Source organism: Struthio camelus, chromosome 9, assembly GCF_040807025.1.
Source record: "Struthio camelus isolate bStrCam1 chromosome 9, bStrCam1.hap1, whole genome shotgun sequence".
NCBI classification, from domain to species: Eukaryota; Metazoa; Chordata; class Aves; order Struthioniformes; family Struthionidae; genus Struthio; species Struthio camelus.
This window is the reverse complement of record NC_090950.1, coordinates 22,102,924-22,122,310: the sequence shown is the minus strand read 5'-3', so window position 1 is coordinate 22,122,310 and position 19,387 is coordinate 22,102,924. Positions and strand designations below refer to the sequence as shown.

Genomic DNA, 19,387 nt, shown 5'->3' with positions numbered 1-19,387 from the left:
TCCAGCCTTTGAACTGGGAGTTGCAACTGGAGATCAGCAGCACAGCAACATCTTCTGAAAATATCTACCATCACCAAAAAAAAATAGACACGCAGATATGTCAATATATTTGTGTTGCGGAAATCAGCAGATCTCAACGCTGGATCCCAGTAAGATCTGCAACACTGTCATCTTGGCAGAGCTTTGTGCCTTTTAATCCTTGGAAAAGGAGCATTTCAGGCACTGAGTCTTGTCTTTGCATTTGAGTGCTGCAAAGCCAAAACAACAACCTCTTTTGGGGCGCGGGGCATATCCTAAGATGCCCTGGAGCTTTCTTGTCCTACAGACATTGAGCAGTAATCTCTACACGACAAAACTGAAATGAAATCATATATCCTGGTGAGCCTCCAGACCAGGCCTGACAGACACCTGGCTGCTGGGTGCTGCATCTCCCAGACAGTTTAACCCTTGACTGAACAGGGCACCTCTGTATATTTAAAAGTAGGAAGCACAACACTAAATCTTTGATTTCAAAGTCATCATCCTGGATCGGACTGCAGTGCCCTCTCCTTGCCTAGTGCCTGTGTCTGTCAGCCTATGATGGGAATCATCAGGGAAAGTCATCTGCAAAGACCCTGGTGTTGAAATTGCAATGGTGGCTCCAGCCCTGGCACAGCAGGACCTCAATGCTACAAACCACTAGGTGAGTGACTCAGACTGTCATGGTGGTTGGATCCCAACCAGCCATATTCCTTCCTGGCAACCTGGCCTGTCGTGCCTTCATACTCAGCAGTCAAGTCCGAACGACTCAGGTCCTAGATCTCTGGCTGTCAGATCTACATGCTGGGCTAACCCTTTCCAAATATGAGAGTGCCAGCCTGAAAGAGCTCATGTGACTAGTTCACTGCAACCTCAGAGCTCAGACAGAGCTGACAGATCCCTTCTCCTCCCCGAACCCCGAAAACACTGTGGGATGGGAGAAGAGCAAGGGGCCATGATGACTGCTAACTCCTAGCAAATCTCTGAAGCTCTGGTCGCACAAATGGGAACACAGAGAGGTCACTCAGAATGGAAATGCAGTGTCTTGTCTCTCTTGGAGTCTGACACCAAGATAGCTGGAATGGGACTGCCCAGCCCTGTACCATGAGTTATTCAATAGGGTCAGAGTAAAAGGTTTGGGAGCTTTCTCCAACTGATTAACTTGTTAAGTCCAGACAGCTGCAGAGGAGGCCAATGAAGCTGAGCTTCCATCAGATGCCCTTCACCGACTGATTCCAGCAGGGAACAAAGCCATGAAGAACCACTGCCTGCAGCAGCAACACAGCTATGCCAAAAGGTGCAAAGAGAAAGGGAAGACACATACATCAGCTAAAAAACACAAACCCAGCACCCCAGAAGGGGCAGGGATATGTGAACGTGGTAACACACAGCAGGAGGTACAGCAGCTTCTGTTCTTGCCCGCATTTCACGTGCTCACTTACTGCTGTCCAGATACACATCAGCAGCCTCTGCAAGTGCTTGTGGGAGCAGGTCCCTCCGCAGCAGGAATGGTACCAAGCCCATTTCTGCCTGACCTTGCACTTCAGCATACTGAGAGAGATCCCATACTGCAGGGAAGCAGTTCAGGAGCAAAGCACGGTTGGCCTGAATGTTAAGGAATGGGGAATATAGCTTATGGTACGTGCAACCCAAGCACATTACATCCTCTTTGAAAGCCACTCTCCCATTGTTATTTAACATCCTGCAAGTTTCAGCCAGAGACACAGTCTCCCTTCCATCCGCGCCCTGAACTGGCCTGAGTGTGGCTGGGAAGAAGAAAGGGAGCTTGAAATGAACTGTGGAAAGATTTAAGTGCTTTAACTGCTGCTTTCCAATACAATTTTCCACTTGGGGCAGGGGAAGGGAAGGAGGAGAGCCTGACAGCAGTTTAGAGCCAGTCACAATTGTGACAGGTTCTTCTTTTCCATTTCCAACCAACTCACAGAAAGAAGGAGTACTTCAACCTCCATTAATTACCACAGCCTTATTCCAGCCCAGGGTTTCAGAGCAGCAGTGGCAAACTCTTAGGACCAGCTACGAGCAGGTTCCGTCTCAAATTGTGCTGTTCAGCTCAGTGCAGTAAAACCCTGCCATCCACAAAACCAAGAGCTAGCGCAACTCTTACTACAGTAGCTCAGTTTGCAGTTAAGGGTCATCTCCCATCGGCAGTATCAATACTGCCAGAGAAAGGGATTACACAAACGACTTCTTGTATGCCAGACTCTGAGAACAGGTTAAGACCATTTAACAGATACATCTGTTGTACATCCAGGCCATATGCACACAAAAAGGAGAGCTTAACAGATGAATACATCACTTCTGCTTTCTCTCTCTGGCTATCAGAGATTCCTTCTGCAACACCACTGCCACTGTCCATGATGAAATGTACTGCATTTATCGGTACTGATCGTTGAATATGCAGTTTGAGAGTGTGAATGTGTTCTTAAGAGGCAAGAACAGCTTCAAAACACACAGTCCTCATGAAATGGTTTCTCACATAGCCATATACTGTTCTACTTCCTTAGAACAACCACGGTTCATGCTAAAAATCAGTTTTAACTGAGATGTGCCTGGGCGGGGGCTCTGTATCCTCTAGCTCAGCATTGCAGCCTGCACCCTGCCGCCCTGTGTTCCTGGACCTGACACCTACTGATTGCGTTCCTGCTCCAGTCCCAAAGGGGCTGACCCATCCTCACCTGACCCTCCCTGCAGAGACCTGGCCCCAACTCCCACCCACGTGGCATATTCCTAGTGCCTGGCTGCAGAAACCATCCCTTCGTGCTTAGCGATGACAATGTGCGTCATTCTCCTTTCCCTGGTGACACAAGACCTGTGCAGAGCTGTCTCCTCTGACACTCCTGCCTTGCAGCTGTTCACAGGTATTTTTAGGATCACCCTTTGCCAGTGAATAATAAGGCTAGGGAGGCGATGCTGCAAAAAGAGCTCTTCCTGGCTGCCCTGCAGTCACAAGAGGAGGTGCAGGTGAGCAGCCGTGGCACAGTGCAGGCACTTTGTGCTACAGGCTGAGGAGCCCAACTAAAGCAAGGCTTCTGTCACCACCATTTCACCGCCTTGGCTGATGGCTCCAACCATGACAAATTTATCAGCCAGTAAGGAAAAAGGCAGTGTGGCTGTGTGTGTACAGACACGTTATAAAGGAGGAAGCAGAACTGGCTGCAGATCCAAATTTATAGTGATTTGGACAGATTATCCAGAGACGCTGAGATTCACACACCGGCAGCTGTCAGCAGCTTCGCATTCAGCTCTGAGTTACACAGGAACTAGCCTGGAGAGCAATCACTATTGTACAAACGCTTTTGAGCTGCAACAAAGGGGACAGAGAGGAGTTTCCCATCGAAAATCCTTGAAGTCTTTATCTCTCTTATGTAGGCTTGGGAGGGTACTTCCTCCTGCTTAGATAAGTGAAGCCACAGCAAAGCATCTTGCGCAGCTGGAGACACTGCCGAGGAAACACCCGGCGACATTAATTAACGGGGAGCAGCAGTCACGGCAGTATGGCAGATTCACCCTGCCAGCGTCACCAAGCTCCCTGTGCCGGCACTTGCAACTGCCTATGCTCCACTGTGAACGGGTTTTTTTCTCAAATTCAGCCCTTCAGATTCCTCTGTTAAAGATTTTCTTGAAATTGTCCGGGGCTTTGACTAGCCAAATATATTTTTAAAGTTGACTTCAGCCTTATGCCAGCCACTCACAGGCTTCCTACGCCTACGACCGCTTGCTTGAGTGGAAGCTCAGGATCTGCTGTCAGCTGCCTGCTAGACAAGAACAACCCTCGCCCCCACTGGCAGCCAAATCTCCAAGGAGGACACCACCACATACAGCAAGATCAAACAATGCAACCTGGTGACCAGCAAGCTCTTCTAGTTAGTCCCCTCATCACAGTGGCACTTCCCTGGACCCTGGGTTATCTGCAGACGCCAAAGTCACTTCATTGCTCGCTCTCACTCCCCAGCCTTGGGGACGGCCGACATCATTTTTGGTTGAGCATTGACTGCGTTCACTTCACAGCAAGACACATCCATTCATTCACGCTGACACTCCCCCCCCCTTTTTTTTTTTTAAATGAAATGCATTTCCTATAATTATTCCCAGTCTTGGCCCAAGTTCCATCTGCTAATTTTTGTTTTGTCCTGTTTCAAAGGGTTTAAGCCAGTATCTGCTGCTGGAAGACTCTCATGGCCTGTATGGCAGAGGCAGCGAGACAGAGCGGTACAAAGCGTCACTCGGCCACCAGGGACACAGCATGGCCACCGCACTGCTCCCTACAAGTCTGGTCTTTGCTGCTTAGGGCCACGGGGGCAGGAGGAATTCCCTACACCACAAACTGCTCCGGAAACCAAGCCTGCAGCACTAACAAACTGCCCACACTTCAATCCTCCTCCCTACCTCCCCACATGAGCTTTTTATTCTAGGAGCCCTATGCACTGCTCTAAGACTAAAAGGTAAAAAACAACAGCGGCGCATACCTAGATTTTGATTTTGTATGTGCTGACAGTCTCTCTTTAATCCTACTTTCCATGTTTAAGGTGTTAATGGGAACCTTGATGCATTTCAGAGGTAACGTGCGCAGATAAAGATAGATGCGTGAGTCTAAAGCCCTGTTCCCAGATTTCACATCAAGTGCCTGGTTTGTTTATATCCATATGATACAATCTCCATAAAAGCAATCAGCCACCACCAAAAGGAGATGTTTCAATAGCTGCACAGCCTTCACACAGACTAGGCATTAGGTTTGCTTTTATGATGCAGAGTAATATAATGGATTCCTTCCACAAGTTCCCAAATGTTGTTATTAAATATTGCTTCTCTAATAAAATATGCTGCAACATACAGTAGTACATGATGTGGCATTTACACAAGTCTTTTCTCTGTATTGGACTTGCTGGCTTTTAAACAACTCTGTCTCGTCTATACACTACAGAAGCACGAGATGAATAATTATCTTCTCTGCTTAATAATGTTTTTGCACTGGCCAATTTAACAGCTAATCTTCACAAACCTCTGAGATAGTCCCCCAGCAGCTACATTTGCATGTTGTAATCAAGTCTTGCTATTAAATCATACTTTGCAACAATAGCTGAGCTGTCAAGAATAAACAGCGGCTTTTGCACTGGCACCGTGCAGACGAAAGCCACAGATAAACATGCACAAAGCCACGCTGCTCTGCCAGCTCCGAGGGCATCTGCGCACACTTTCGGGAGCTCGGGGATGGCTGTACCCACTGCGGATCTTGGGACAGCCCTCCTTTGTCTCTGTCTGCTTTATGGAGCTGCCCGGCAGCTTGCAGGTTGTTTTCTCCAGGCCTGCGTGTTGCTCTCTGCAGCAGTGAAAAGCTGCTGGTTTGGCCCTTGTGCTCTGTCTTACTCCTCAGGCTGCTTTTTACAGTGCCCTTGAAAAACTGAGCACTCCAGGTGCAACAGAGACATACATCCCTGCATCGCAAAGGTCTTCCCCTTGGCTGCCTGGGCAGAACTGCTTGTGGAGCTGGGCTGTGAATCAGGTCGCCAAACTCTCTGGGATTAACAGCCCTCCTTGAAAATATGCTGCCCCGTTTTCGTTTTCCAACTGAGTCTCTTTGCTGTCTCAGTTGACAACAGTAGAGCAGGAAGACGTGGCTGTGAGAAGGGACAAGCCAGCACTCCTTCTGCCGCACGTCATGGCTGGTGTTGTCGTAATTCAGTTGCACAGCCTGGGAATGGCTGGTGTGACACATGGCACAACAGTGGATGTTTGATCTTCCTCTGCTTGCTTTCACTAGGGACTGACCCCCTGCTCCTCACTGTCCTATTCACTCTTCCAAAAACTCATCCTCAGAGAGACTATCAACACCACCTTAGCTCAGCACCATGCTCCTGCTCTTGTGCGTTCACTGAAGCAACATACCCCCTTCTCTACCTTCCTGTGACCTCTGTTTTCTCTTGATTGGGATAGGGACTGGGAAGACGTGAGCAACCCAATTACTTCTATCAAACAACTGCACCAGGAGGTAATTCCTGCAAGCTCCCTGGCTGCACACATCACTGCACCGGTCCAGCTTGCTATCTCCTGAAAGCTCTTACTCTGAATCAGATTCTTCTTCTCTGCACTCCCCTGCAATTTGCTGCGAGTGCGCAACAAATAGCAGAGACCTTGCTGAATTCTGCCTTTTGCAGTACGAATACTATAGGGCACAGTTTCATCACAGCGATGCAGATCAGATGCCGTTTGGCTGTATCAATGATGTCTTTCTGCCCTAATGATTCTTCCTGCGCATTAGCACAACATTTATTTCTATCTTGCCCTGTACTTCCCATTAGTCCAGTAGATCTGACAAGGTGTCCTTCCTTTTAACGTGGAGACAAAGAGAGAGAATTTCTTGCTGGAATCAGCCTCGCTCTGCACAACTAGACAGATCAATCTAGATTCGATCTGTCTCACTAATTGCTGGGGGCTGGAACTGACCTCACGGCGGCCCAGCTTGGAGCGAGTGGGCAGGGACAGCCTGCTGCACAGCCTCTCCAGGCTTTACGCTGCAAACAATTCACACCGCTCCACATCTCTTCCAAGTGTTGTGGACTTTGTCTGCTCCCCTGAAAACTGGACACTTGTGCCACACGTTGCCAGGCAAGCGTCACCCCACCAGTGCTTCTCTGGCAGCGAGACTGCAAGTGAGCACCGAGCATAAGCAAAGCACGAAGAACTCATACGGTGACTTCTCCAACAGTTGCCCTGTTTCACTGCATCAGAGCTGCTTCACCACCTCTCTAGGTCTCATCTGACCACCAAGTCTTTCCCAGGTGTACTTCCATGCTCTAGATACCAGCATGCTGACGCATGTCACAGGCACATGCCCTGAGGACAGCAGCCCTTCAAATGCTCTGTCAGTGCAAATGCCCAACGCAGCTCACCACCTGCTGCTCTGGGGACTGCTATGTGCCCCAACTGTGTCCTTCTGAAAGCTGACAGCTCTCAGCCCCTTCAGATCTGCCCTTCAGTACAAAATACCACTGGGCGCCCCCAGGTCACAGTCTTCAGAAACTGGAAGGGTCTGACCTGGACCTTCCCCTGTTCTTACACACTTTCCCAATCATCCATTCCTGCCTGCTGTTAGGAGGAGGATACTGCACTACATAGACGTTTGGGACAAGCCAACGTGGCCTTTCTCACCTGCCAGGACAACTGCATGTGCAGCTGTTCCCTAACCTGATTGCATTGAGATGAGTGGGGTCTGCATCAACTCTTTTAAAATCAAGCTGTTTAACCTAGATTGTCTGAGCAAAACCAGGTTATGCCAGAGCTCCAACACGTATAACAGATATGTCAAGGTTGGCTTCCAACCAGAGGAATGAGGGATGTGATAAGCAGCTAGGGACATAGGTCTCTGCTCAGCTCAGAGGCAGAACAAAACATCTACCTGCAGCCCAGAATGAGGTAAGAGCTCTGCTGAACAAGGCACAAACAAGCAGTGATCTGATCAGCTAGAGATGCCGCATAACAAAATTAATAATTGCTGTCTTCAAAGGTCCAAAAAGACAAGAGAAGCAGGAGGGCAGAGAGCAAGCAGAGAGGGAGAAGAAGCAGGAGAGAGCGAGCTGCTCGCCACAACAGTGCCAAGAGTTCCACGGCCCCATAGCAGCAGCAAAGCTGCACAACACCCAGGCTGCGCTCTGCACCACATGCTGGCAGACAGGACTGCCTGTACCAGACAGACAAAGTGCGGCAGGTTATCGTGTCGAGGCAGCAGAGCTGAACACCCTCTCTTTGTAGTAACCGAGACTTGAGTAGCAATGATAAAAGTTCACTTTCTTTTATTTCCTCCAGCTTGACAATCACAAAGTGCTTTATAAATGCTCATAAGAGAAGTCTCACAAGACTCTTGGGCTTGTTTCTGCTTTACAGAGGTGGAGCAGAGACAGACTGTGTGACTTATCCAAGATCATGCAAGAGAGAGTCGCTAGGCTGGGGGGAGACCCTGGACCTCCTGCCCTGAACAGTGTGGTGAGCTGGTGAGTAGCCCAGTGGGGTCAATTGATCTCCAGGGAACAGGACATTCCCAGAGAAAACAACGGAGGCCCAAGCACTCGCAGTGTATCTTGGCCAATAATGATGCCGTTCATTTTAGAACGCTTCTGCTTAGCCCCGTTTTAGATGAGGCAGGTGAAGGACACAAGATTGAAGTGTTCAAAGCTGATCAGAAAAATTTAGAGTCATCTCCCATTAAAATTATGGAACATTAATGCAAAGTATGCTGAGATCCTTAAGCAGGTTCTACTCCTCTTGAGATCTTTCCATTACCTTGAAAGAAAGTTGCGCTCAAATCCTCTTACACTGCCGTGAACCTCTCAGATGATACAGGCAAAGCCAAGTTACATATCCATTAGGCTCCAGATTGACTAATGCACAGCAAATTGAAAGAGGTGAAAGTGCTAAGCTGTAATGGCAACCCTATCCAGGATGACTGTGACACTGTGAAGAGCTGAGCATAGAAATATGCTTGTGATTTGAAGCTCCTCTCAACAAAATAAAGTCCTGCTAACAAAGTGATGGAAAAGAAGGAGGGAGATGGAGAGGGATCAACTTTCATTTCTAGATAGAGTTAGCTGTTCTGAACTTTGAAGAAAGTTCCGAAAGCTCTGAAAAAGCAGCAGGCCCCAGAGCAAAGCAATGCAGTAACCACAAAAATAAAACCCCTCACCCTTGCTGCTCACGAGAAGGTAAGGAGAGGGGCTTCCTCTGTCACCTGTCACATTTCAAACAAGAAGTCGTGTCGAACGCCCAGCTCAGCAGGACTCAAAGCAAACACCCCTGTTCTTCCAGGGCAGACAGCTGGCAAAACCCAGCTTTGCAAATAAGTGAGTAGTGTCAATGCAAAGCCGATCCTTTACATCAACACAGAGCAGTATGCCAGGATGTTAAGACTGGGAGAATTATTATAGCATCTGACTCCTCTGCCTGGAGGGCTTATATCTACTGCTCTGTGCAACCCATGGGTCTAAAGGGTCTAAAGCATCTTCCAGAAGTGCATTCTTGTCCTCGAGAGACGGAGAATCCATTGGTCTCCTCTTGGCACATTTTGCCAAGTTAATCTCTCTTGCCTTTCAAATGTGCGCTTTGTTTCTAGTCTAAACGCTTCAGCTTCCAGCCCGTAGCTGTTTAAAAGAGCAATCCCAGCTGGCTGACAATCCACTTTGTTACTCCAGCTTACATTGCTGCTCCCCGAGGAGCAACAGCACTTAGTGCTGAACAGACCACAGAGGTCCTGCCCATGGCCTACTGAAAGTCCTTGCTCTCTTGAGGCAGAAAGCACAGATCAAACACAGCAGGCTGGCGAGCAAGACTGGAAGGTCTATCCCTCAGCAGAGCTCCTTTGATTACCACCAGCACAACACACGCTCCAAGTACTCAGCGTCCCCTTCAGTGTCTTTGTTCATACTCCACCGTCTGCCAACGCATGCAACGTTCCACTGTTCATTTGTGCCTAAAGCACACACTAACAAAGCAACAGAAGCGTGCATAGATACTCGTGCTTTGGTCCCAGTGCTCTCTGCTTGTAGCATCGCAGAGAGAACCGGACAGCAAACCTAGACCCATCAGAGAAGCCACTATCCTGGGCATATTCATTCTGCTGGTAGGGTATGCCGGTCTGGCTTAGAAAGATGTGCAAAAAGAACTACCCCAGCCATTTTACTGGAAAACGTCTTGAGGAGTCCTGTGACAATACAGTCAAGGACACAGAAGCTTTGCCATATCAAGGACGACACCTTTTCCATATTTCTTATGAAAAACTATGCACAGAGACCCTGTTTGGGGACAGGAGAGAGAGGATTGGCAATTTTCTAGCCAGATCTCAGATCGGGAGGGTCTTTCTGGACACAAAGTCAATCCAGTAACTTGGGTTCAAGGTGAAAGTGAGAGAAGCTTTTTGTAGAGGGACTATTTGCTCTTACCCACATAAGACTTGCCCTCTCCCATGTTCCTAAGGGCTAATCAGAGACTTGTCTGACTCCAGGCTACTAAAAAAAACCCATATCCATAGGTCCGCAATTCTAGCCCAGATGCAGCTCACTGCCTTGGGCAGTAGGCCAGGGAAATGGTGCCAAAACGATACCAAGGGCTTGTAGACATATTGTTAAGCAAATGAATTTGTAAACAGATCTCCAGGGATGACACATGGAGACAGCATCTCTGACTCAATTATAATTACAGCTGAATTTCTCACCTACTTGACTGCCATTGAATACCCAGACATCTAACACTGACAAGGAAGTTTTACAGCTCCTCTCTAGGCAAACACTCTGAAACAGATGAGAAGACAAAGTCCCCTGGTTCAACATAGGGGGAGCAGAGGCAGACCTGGGAGACTATGCACTTGCCCAGGCTTAAGAGCCTCCTCCCACTTGAGGAGGACGCAAAGCCTGTCCACACACAGGCACCCTGTGAGGACTTGAGAGGGGCGTAACGGTGCATGTGGGACATTGTGTAGGATGTCAGGAAAGCCTCAAACATTCGTTTGGAAGGAGTCAGGTCATCTACAAATCCTGTTTGCTTGCATGAGGGGAAAGGCAGGTTTCCTTGGTCACCTTTTCCGTTCGCAGCCCCCACATCACAGTGGTACTCCAAGGAGTCAGCAGTTACTATTTCTACAGCACCAAGGGATTCAAAACCTGCTATTAAGTAGCAGGGTGGCAGGAGGAGGAGGCAGGTCTGCGCTGGGAAAAGAAACTAAGTAGTACCCTGGGCAGAGCCCTTTGCAAGAGCCCTTCTTCCTCAGATAGAAATTGCGACTTCTGTGGGGGAAGTACAACTCGATGGCTACTCAGTCTCAGGCAACAAAGGTTATTTTGCAGTATATGTCCCAGCAAACTTTGGTTGTGGCGTACAGAAAACTGAGCTCGTATTTCATCCAGGAAGGATTACGTTTCCTTGGAGTTTTACAGAGCAACATCCTGACTAATTCTCCTGGACAATTTACCCTACACTGAACCTATGCCAAAGCCAGGAGGACTGGATTATCTCCACGTACGGTGACAGAATAATTCACCAGCCTTGCCTGGCCAACTCCAATGCTTTACTCTTTGGCAGGTGAAGAATATACATCACCTGCTGACTTGGATAATGCCCGGTGCCAATGAGTCAAACAGAAAACAAGACACTATATCAAAAGAAAAACTCCAACCTGCTTAGTCATCTCTTTGGTAGAGTGCATCTTCTCTGCCACGCTACCCAAGCCCTGGCTTGCATTTTATTTCGAAGCCCACCCCCACCCACACAGAGACCCCTTCTACCAGAGGTTGGGAGTGTTTTAAGCCCAGGGTAGGCTGGCCCTAGTCTCAAACCCAGGGACTAGTTACGGGCAAAATGGTATTCTTCCTACTCAGCAATGAAAATACAGGCTTAATTACCCCAAGTGCCTCTGATTCTTTCTTATGGCCTCCAAGGACAGCCAAATGCTACCACAGCTTGCCAGGAAAGGGTTGCAGAGCAGCTCAGCTGCCTGCAACACAACAAGACTTGGGAAATGCTTCCTGAAACCTAGCAGCGTGCAGAGGTGAGTACAGTATCAGTGAGCACAGGGTGTCTCTGTCACACAACTGCAGCGCACCTAGACTCACCTCATCTCAGCTAAGCCAGCTCTTCCAATGGGGCACCCTAAAGTGAAAATCCTCCCTTGGAGAATTTGACAACAGCTGGCAAATCCAACACTAGAAGTGGAGGATTATTTTTCTTTGGATCCGAAATCTAAACAAGGCATTTCATAAGCTTCAGGCTAACAATTCCTCCTAGACAACATCCCTCCAAGCCTGTCAGGGGATTACACGTGTGTGAACTTCCCCCATGAAAACCCAGTCTGCAACCAACACAAGACAAACTAAGGAAGATGCCACCCAAACCATGCAGGTCAGAGCATGTATTTGCTGACCACTAATCACCGTCGGGAGAGACGGGCACTTCCTTTACAGCAATACAAGCAGTGCTACATCCTCTTGCTGGGATGCTTGCCACGAAACTACATGTAACAAGGCCAGTCAGGTACCCAACAACTGCGTGAACCATGTGGCAGCCCTTTGCACAAACAGCCAACGCTAAAAGCCTCAATTCCTCGTAAAGAACAAAACATACCGGGATGAACCTGCTAGCTCACGGCAAAGCAAACAGGTCCATGCTAAAGTCCAATCTGAGCTGTACACCTCAGATACACATTTGAAAACAAATCACTCGTGCTGTGTCAGCTCATTCACACATTTTGTTTCTATCGTTCCCAGTGAACAACTCTCCTAGCAAAAAAGAAAAAACTCAAAGCGATGCTGCTTTGCTGTATTCAGAAAAAAACGCAACCCTCCCCCTCCAAGTTCTCGTTACACCAAAGCCACTGCAGTGCTGAACAGCAGCAACAAATGGAGTGAGCTAATGTGTTAGTGATAAATAACCCGTTCAAACATTTCAAGCATAATTATAGGCTAGCTCTCCTGATATAACATTGGGTACATCACTGCAGATATTATATTCACCTTATGAAAAGATTGCAGAGAGGAGCTCAGTTGGTAACCCAAACAGCATTATACATCAACTAGCCTGTCAGCGTCAGGAGTGCATGCACCCTGGCATTTGAAGTCCTGGTGTTTTAAGCAATAATCCAATGTACCAGGCATCGTTGATCTCTGTATAAAAGGGGACACTGCTATTCCTTGCACCTGGAGCTATTTTTCACTTCTCATCCTGAAGAGTTGTGTGGTGCTGCCCGCAAGTGGCTATAGCGCACAGCAGCTATGTCTGCAACACTCTGGGTCCCTGGAGAGGAAAAATGATCAATACTCCAACGCTGCTTTTGTAAGAGGTCTCTAAGTGCTTCTATGCAAGATGCTGTTCCTCTGGGTGTAGAAATTATTCTGAAGAGAACATGAAAGCCCCCACTGCAAATTCATAATCCTGACACAAACCGCAGCTGCAGCAAGGAATTAAAATGAAATTCATTGGAGAACTGCAAGCTGGTATATCAAAAAATAAGGCATTCATAATGTGAGGAAGAGAGCTAGAAAATAGACCAATATCTAGAGGCTGTGGGAGCAGGGAAACCATGTCAGTGGAGAGCCAGCTAGAGGGCAAGGAAGCATCACAACCCCCTGCAGATATGGCCCACGTAACAGGATGAATCTTGACAGCGATGCGTAGCTCTGCTCCGGGACTGGGATGGCAGGGACCCCCAACACCACATCATCTGAGAAAGGTGACACTAATCAGAGAGCCTCAAAGAGAAAGACAAAGGGACTTAAAGGGTTGGGCTTGCTCTGCACAGGTGAGCAGAGACTTGGAAGTCTCTGAAGTGTCTGGACAGTGACAGAGAACATGGAAAACAGTTTGAATCTTCTTAGTTACAGCCAAAAGACACTAAACCTACAACTCATTTCTTCCAGAGGATCTCAAGCTGGTTCTGGCTCTTCCTGTACTGATGCTGGGAGAAGTCTTCCACAATTACCTACAACCTCCTCCATGTTGTCCTTCCTGCTGCCTGGCAGCCCCCAGGAGGAAGGATCAGCCACGTACGGGCACCAGCAGGCTGCAGTGCCTGAGCCTCTGGAGCTTGGCACTGGGCACCAGCCACTTCTTCAGCACAGCCGGTATCACACTCATCGATCAGGGGCCTGGTGAACGTGCGCGCCATAACATAGGATTTCCAAATGAGCCACAGTGGATATAAATAGCCTTGTTGGTCTTTTACCACCCAGCTGGGTTTTGTGATTAGATCCTGTGCAGGGCCAGAGAAATCCAGCCTGAGCAGGAGGAAGCTGCAGAAAGTCAGTCTCACCCCAAACACCAAATTCTTGTTGCAGTCAGGACACAGGATCGTTTGCAACATCTTCATTTTCTGGACATGACTGCTTTAGGGCTGTGTGAAGGCTAGCAATATGCTCCTGTTCAGAACGTCACTGAGCACATGTCACCAGGCCATACCCCATGTCATAGCACAGCACTCCTGTTGGTAGGGGACAGCCTTGCTGGAGCAGCCAGTACAGCAGCACTGTCCTTAGATTATACTGACTTATCCCCGTTAGGGGGAATTAAGCATCGTGGCTAAAAAATGAGAAAGTAGACTGCTTTCATCTATGTGAGGTCAAGTAATTTCCTCTGGAGCCAGGAAACATTGAAGGGTGGGGAAGGTTGGGCAAGGTTGGGCAGCTAAAGAGAAGAGAATGTCTGGGTTTGACCAGAGAAAAGGAGCAGTGATGTTCCCCTGGTCTCACCCCTGCGACTGCAAGCTGGCGAGCAGTGACAGCCTCTCTCCTCCATACAGCTCCAAGTACAGGACTTGCCCTCTTCTGGGACTATTAAGTGCCACTGGATACAAATACGTTATAGCAGGGGCTTAAAGGGAGCCTGGCTGGCTGCTCAACCTCTTCTGGTCTCAGTCCAAGGCTCCCAGAGACCAAAGCTAGCACATGAACCTACAGTCCTCCCAGAGGGGCCAGCTCTGTTGCATGAGATGCCCAGCTCCCGCATCCGAATGGTGCCAATGCGCCATCAAGTCTGGTCTCCCCAAAGCGCTCTGCGCACACGGGTGCAATAGCTGAACGGGCGCCTAGCGAGCACTGTGCCAATGAACGCTGCTGTAGTGATGCAGGCAGGCAGGTAATGAATGGCTGCCGGGAGCAAGCAAAACTTGCTTGACAGCGTTTATCATTTTAAAGGGAACAAACTCCAATTGATTGCCCTTGCAAAAGCCTGCATGGTACTTGCACTTCTAGCCTAAGCAATGGAAATTTTAATTGCTTTGGTAGTTAGGCTTTCAGAAATACTCCAGCCTTTTGCTCTGCAAGCAGAGGCCAGTATACACTGTTCTCCGGTGGCCCCGTCTGGCTGCAGCTTGGAACAGCATTTGCCACTTGGAGGGGAAGGGACACTCCTCTGGGGACCGCAATGGCAGAGTCTTGCTCCAGAGCTCTGTTCACACAGATCAAAGGCTCCCCATCGGCTGGGATCACATCCACTTCCTCATATTAAAGCTACCATTCAGCTTCAGATACAGGCAGGTCCTGCTGCGAGTCTAGCCCCTTCACCGGCCACAGAGCCGACGCTCTGTGAAGGATGCTAGGGCTTGGGGGATGCAGGTTTCCAGCCTTTCCCATGCATGATCCTGCACAGATGCACAGCATATTGACAGCATCTCTCCTCTGGGCTGTAAACAGCTCTAAAACACGGTGCAGATACAAAAGTTACGTTGTTTTAACTTCCAGATACGTTATTAAAAGAGCGCAAAAGAGCTGTTATCCCCAGGGGTCCTGGATCAGTACTGTTAAATCCTGACTACCCTTGTGAGAACACAAGGCCTATAATCTACCCTGGGAAATTGCTAGGAAAATTGCTAAGGAAAAATTATCATGAAAACCACCGTGCTAGTCTATGGATAACAAATTCACCCTATTAAAAAAAAAAAAAGGTGCTTCAGAAGTATGGTCTCTGCGTGGCTGAGCAGGTGGGGGAAAGAGAGGAAAGCAGCACTAAGTCCACTGCTTCACTGCACTATCAGCTATTCAAATGCGATACTGTAGGCAATAAAGATGCAGTGAACAAGGACTCCTCCAAAATCACTGGGGGTACGGCCGGAGCTGAGCACACGTTTGCCTCAAGGGCGATTTATCTGCAAGAGTACGTCAGCTGTCGCACAGACCTTCACGCTCTAGTCCATGTGACGAGTATTCTCTGAGCCTCTGGGCTGCATGCACGGGGCTTAGGGAGATAAGTATGTGTTAAAACTTAGCAAGGCTCTCCTTGGGAAACGGATATCCTGCTCCCCTTTCCCCCCCAGGTTGGTTAAGCAGACTTTAAAATATAAAATGCAGGGCCTTGCAGGGAGTTATAATTGTAGCTTGAATTTGTCAGATACGCGCAAAGTCTGGGTTTACTTGCAATTACACCCATCTCGCCTTCATCGCATTTTTCAAATCCATGATTCCGGTTGGCATTTCTCTGGGCGTCCCAGCTCCCACCGTTGCCAGAAACACAAATCATAACTGTACACCTCTAAATCAACAGCTGCCAACATACTGCAGCTACTTTGTTTCATGTTGGACCATTCACAGCTAAAAACAAGGTTTCCAAGCTGAATTGCTACTGGCCTTAGCGCTTAAACAAAATAGCTCCACTCCCATCCCACCAGTTTCCTCAAACAATGGCACAAAACACATACAAAGGCCTGGGGAGAGGAGGGTCTGTGGCAGAAAACACGGCTACTGATTTTTGAGATATACACCACACAATTAGAAACACTGGATCCATAAACACCCTTAAAACAAAACCCATTAGATCTAGGGGTTTTCTTTTCCTCATTGTGTGCCACTGCCTTTTAAAACCTCAAAACCAAGCATTCTTCCATTCTCCCCCTGTTGATCTCATCCTTTCGCATTTAACTACATGTTTCCCTGCTAGATTGGTGGTGCTGGAGACGCCAACTCTTTTCATTCGTGCCCCTGGGGCTGAGATAGTTGGGACAACACTGCGTACCACGTGTGAATCGCCAGTTCACCAGTGGGAAGGAAGGATGCTGAGCTCTTCCCCCAGAAACGAGCCCCCTCTTTTTAAACAATGAGATTTCTCAGCTTAGAAAAGGGTAGATATGTTTGTGGGTGTATTGCTTCCTTGTTGGGACTCTTCTCTTCAGCATTTCAGAGCAGATCTAGTAACAGGGTGTTCCATTCATTGACAGTTTCAGATACCCTTTTTTTTAGGTTAACCTACAATAATTGGCAAGAAGTAAAACTATATGGGTGGAGGTAACTGGCTATGGATTCATGACATACTGGTATTCATGCAGAGCAAACCAGCGCGAACACAGAAATATTCTGAATAGTGCTGCTGCTGTCAATTCGATAATGAGAATGTGATTTGAAATAAAAACAACTTGGGTGCCAATTCAGTACAGCAGTTAGTAAAATTAGCCAGAACACCTAGAAATTGAGGAGACTCTGCTCCAAACACATCTAAAGCTCGAATATCATATGGCATCTTATAAAAACAAAGCGCATGGCTGTGCTTGGGCTGTAGTACCCACAAGTGAAAGACCACTCAGTGAACCCACATATGAGCTTGAGCAGAGACAGATGGGCAACAGGGTCCCTCTGTAGCTGGGCAGAGGGGAGGGCTGCTCTCTTTGGGGCTGTGCAGCCTTGGACGCTTGCCCCAGCCTACTCTCCTCAGAGACACCCCAGCACAAAACAGTGCAGAGTTTTAGCTGCAAACACCCCTAGGAAAAGCCTGAGTCAGATCTGCCAGAGCACAAGGCACCCAGAGCTGGCCTTTTAGCCAAATAAATGAAGCAGCCAGCTTTTCGAATGCTGCAGAACAAAGAGGGCAGCAGGGCCTCGTACATTTTGAAGGATCTGGCCTTTCTAGGAGCTGTTCCCAGTTTCAGGTCAAGGCTGAAGCCTGTTTTAATCTACTTTTAAGTGATACAAGCAGTTGTGATACTTCTGCCAGCAAGTGAGAAGGCAGGGCAGTCTCCTTTCAGTGCACCTTCCCCTATCTGCTGTATGCAATCTTCCATGGGACTTACTTGTTGCTGTCCCGGTACTGATAGATATAACAGCCTTGAGGCATCCCGCTCTCCTGGTCCAATGTAAACGAGAGCTTCAGCTGCAGAGAGGAGAGGGTGGGGGATAATGAACAGAGAGAGAAAGAAAAAGAAAGCAACATTTTAGGCTACATTCTCAGTCATTACAGCGACTTCAAGCATGGCTTGTGGGAGAAAGCTAACTCACCAAGACTGACACGCAAACACTGTGGCCTGGAACATAACGTGGGGTTCCAAACCTCAGAGAAAAGTCACATGCGTTGCAGAAACCTCTCGTTTTTTCCACCCTTTGTTACTATAAAGTGTTTGTGGTTCTTCTGAAATGCATAGGTCATAACAGTTCACCCCTCCAAACCCACCCACACACACCACCCTTCACCAAAGCAATTGCGGTTCCCCTCAGACACTAAAGAAATGAGTGTTCTCCATCAGCAGCTGTAGTTCCCACGAGTCTTTCTCTGAAAACTTTCCCGATTCCATCTCATTCCTCCAGTGCATTAGAACAGAGAAGAAACCACAGAGGGAAAGGTGACAGATTTTTCCTTCTGTGCAGAGTTATTAAAGAGCTGTTAGAAGGGTTTGCAGTTTGGATCAGCGTCCGGCAGGAGGCTATGATGTGACCTGGAAGCTGCTTTCTTTGCAACTCCAAGAAGGCATTCAACAAGAGCATTCAGATTTCAAACACAGCTTCAGCTCATTTTATTTAAGGGGGAAAAATTAATCCTCTTTCAACAAGCAACAGAACAGTTCGGCAGGGAGACTTTTTTGATGAAAATGTCTCCAGTGATTTTACAGGATAAACTGCCTGGAAAACAGCACAGGGTTGACCGAGGCATATCTGAGCAGATCCTCTTCACCCAGGAGAAAGCTGCTGGGGCCCTAGAAAAGTGGTCCCATGCTAGGGCTGCTGTTCCTGCAGCCACAAAGCGCAGCCCCCCATGCCCTGCAGAGGGGCTGCTGACCCTGACTAGGGCAGAGCAGGCTAGGTAAGAGGGGCAGCATCCTTCAGAGGAAGGAGCTGCAATCTTTGTGCACTGAGCGCTTCCAGCTTTTGTTTGGGTCAGGGACAGACCCTTAATGGCAGGGCCATTACCACTGCTGGATTGTGCAGGACTCTTGAAATGGTCAGGGAAGACCATCAGAATGGTGAAAATTGGAAGCAGGTTTGTTATTATGGGCCTGACCTTTTTAAACGGGGAAAGGAAGAGAGAGGTGTTGAGCCACTCTATTTGAGCACAGAATCCTCTCCTCCAGACTCCAATGAAATTGCTAACTCAAATTAATGGCCTACTCAGGAATGAACACCAAATCAAAACATCGCCCTCCAGCACCTATGTGCTGAATCATTAGATGGTATGCCGATTTTCCCTTCCCTACAGGGTAATAAAGTAACGCATTGTGCTCTCGCTGACCCAAATGAAACTGTATACCACAAAACCACTGAGAACTTCACCATTCTGGATACTGAGTTAAGAACTGAGCACCTAGCTCAGGCCAAATCCAGCTGATCTCCTGTGACTCCCATGCCCCTAAATCTCCGAGCCACTGTGAAACGCACGTTCCTGGGACAACATGTAACACACACGTCCATGCTTTACGCGTGTCCATGGTATAAGAATCACAATTCATACTGCTGGCAGATGGTAACCTGTTATACTCTCCACAGCTTACCTCTTCCTGCAAGCTCTGATCTCCACTACTGTTTAGCACGTTGCTAAGATCCATTTTTGAGACTGGTGTCCAAGGAAGGACAAGTAGGGCCAGCTAGGCAGGTTTCTTCTCACTGAGATCCGTTCAGCCGGGCTG

The 19,387-nt window shown here is 48.2% G+C and overlaps 1 protein-coding gene across 5 annotated transcripts in view; it reads right to left on the bottom strand.

Moving 5' to 3' along the window:
* The window catches only part of DIS3L2 (DIS3 like 3'-5' exoribonuclease 2), a 200,361-nt gene that overhangs the window by 24,855 nt on the left and 156,119 nt on the right, over positions 1–19,387 (bottom strand). For all 5 annotated transcript variants that reach the window (XM_068953694.1, XM_068953695.1, XM_068953696.1 and 2 more), the window contains one exon: positions 17,564–17,643. In XM_068953694.1, coding sequence (XP_068809795.1) covers positions 17,564–17,643 — 80 coding nt within the window. The remainder of the gene's footprint in view (positions 1–17,563; positions 17,644–19,387) is intronic.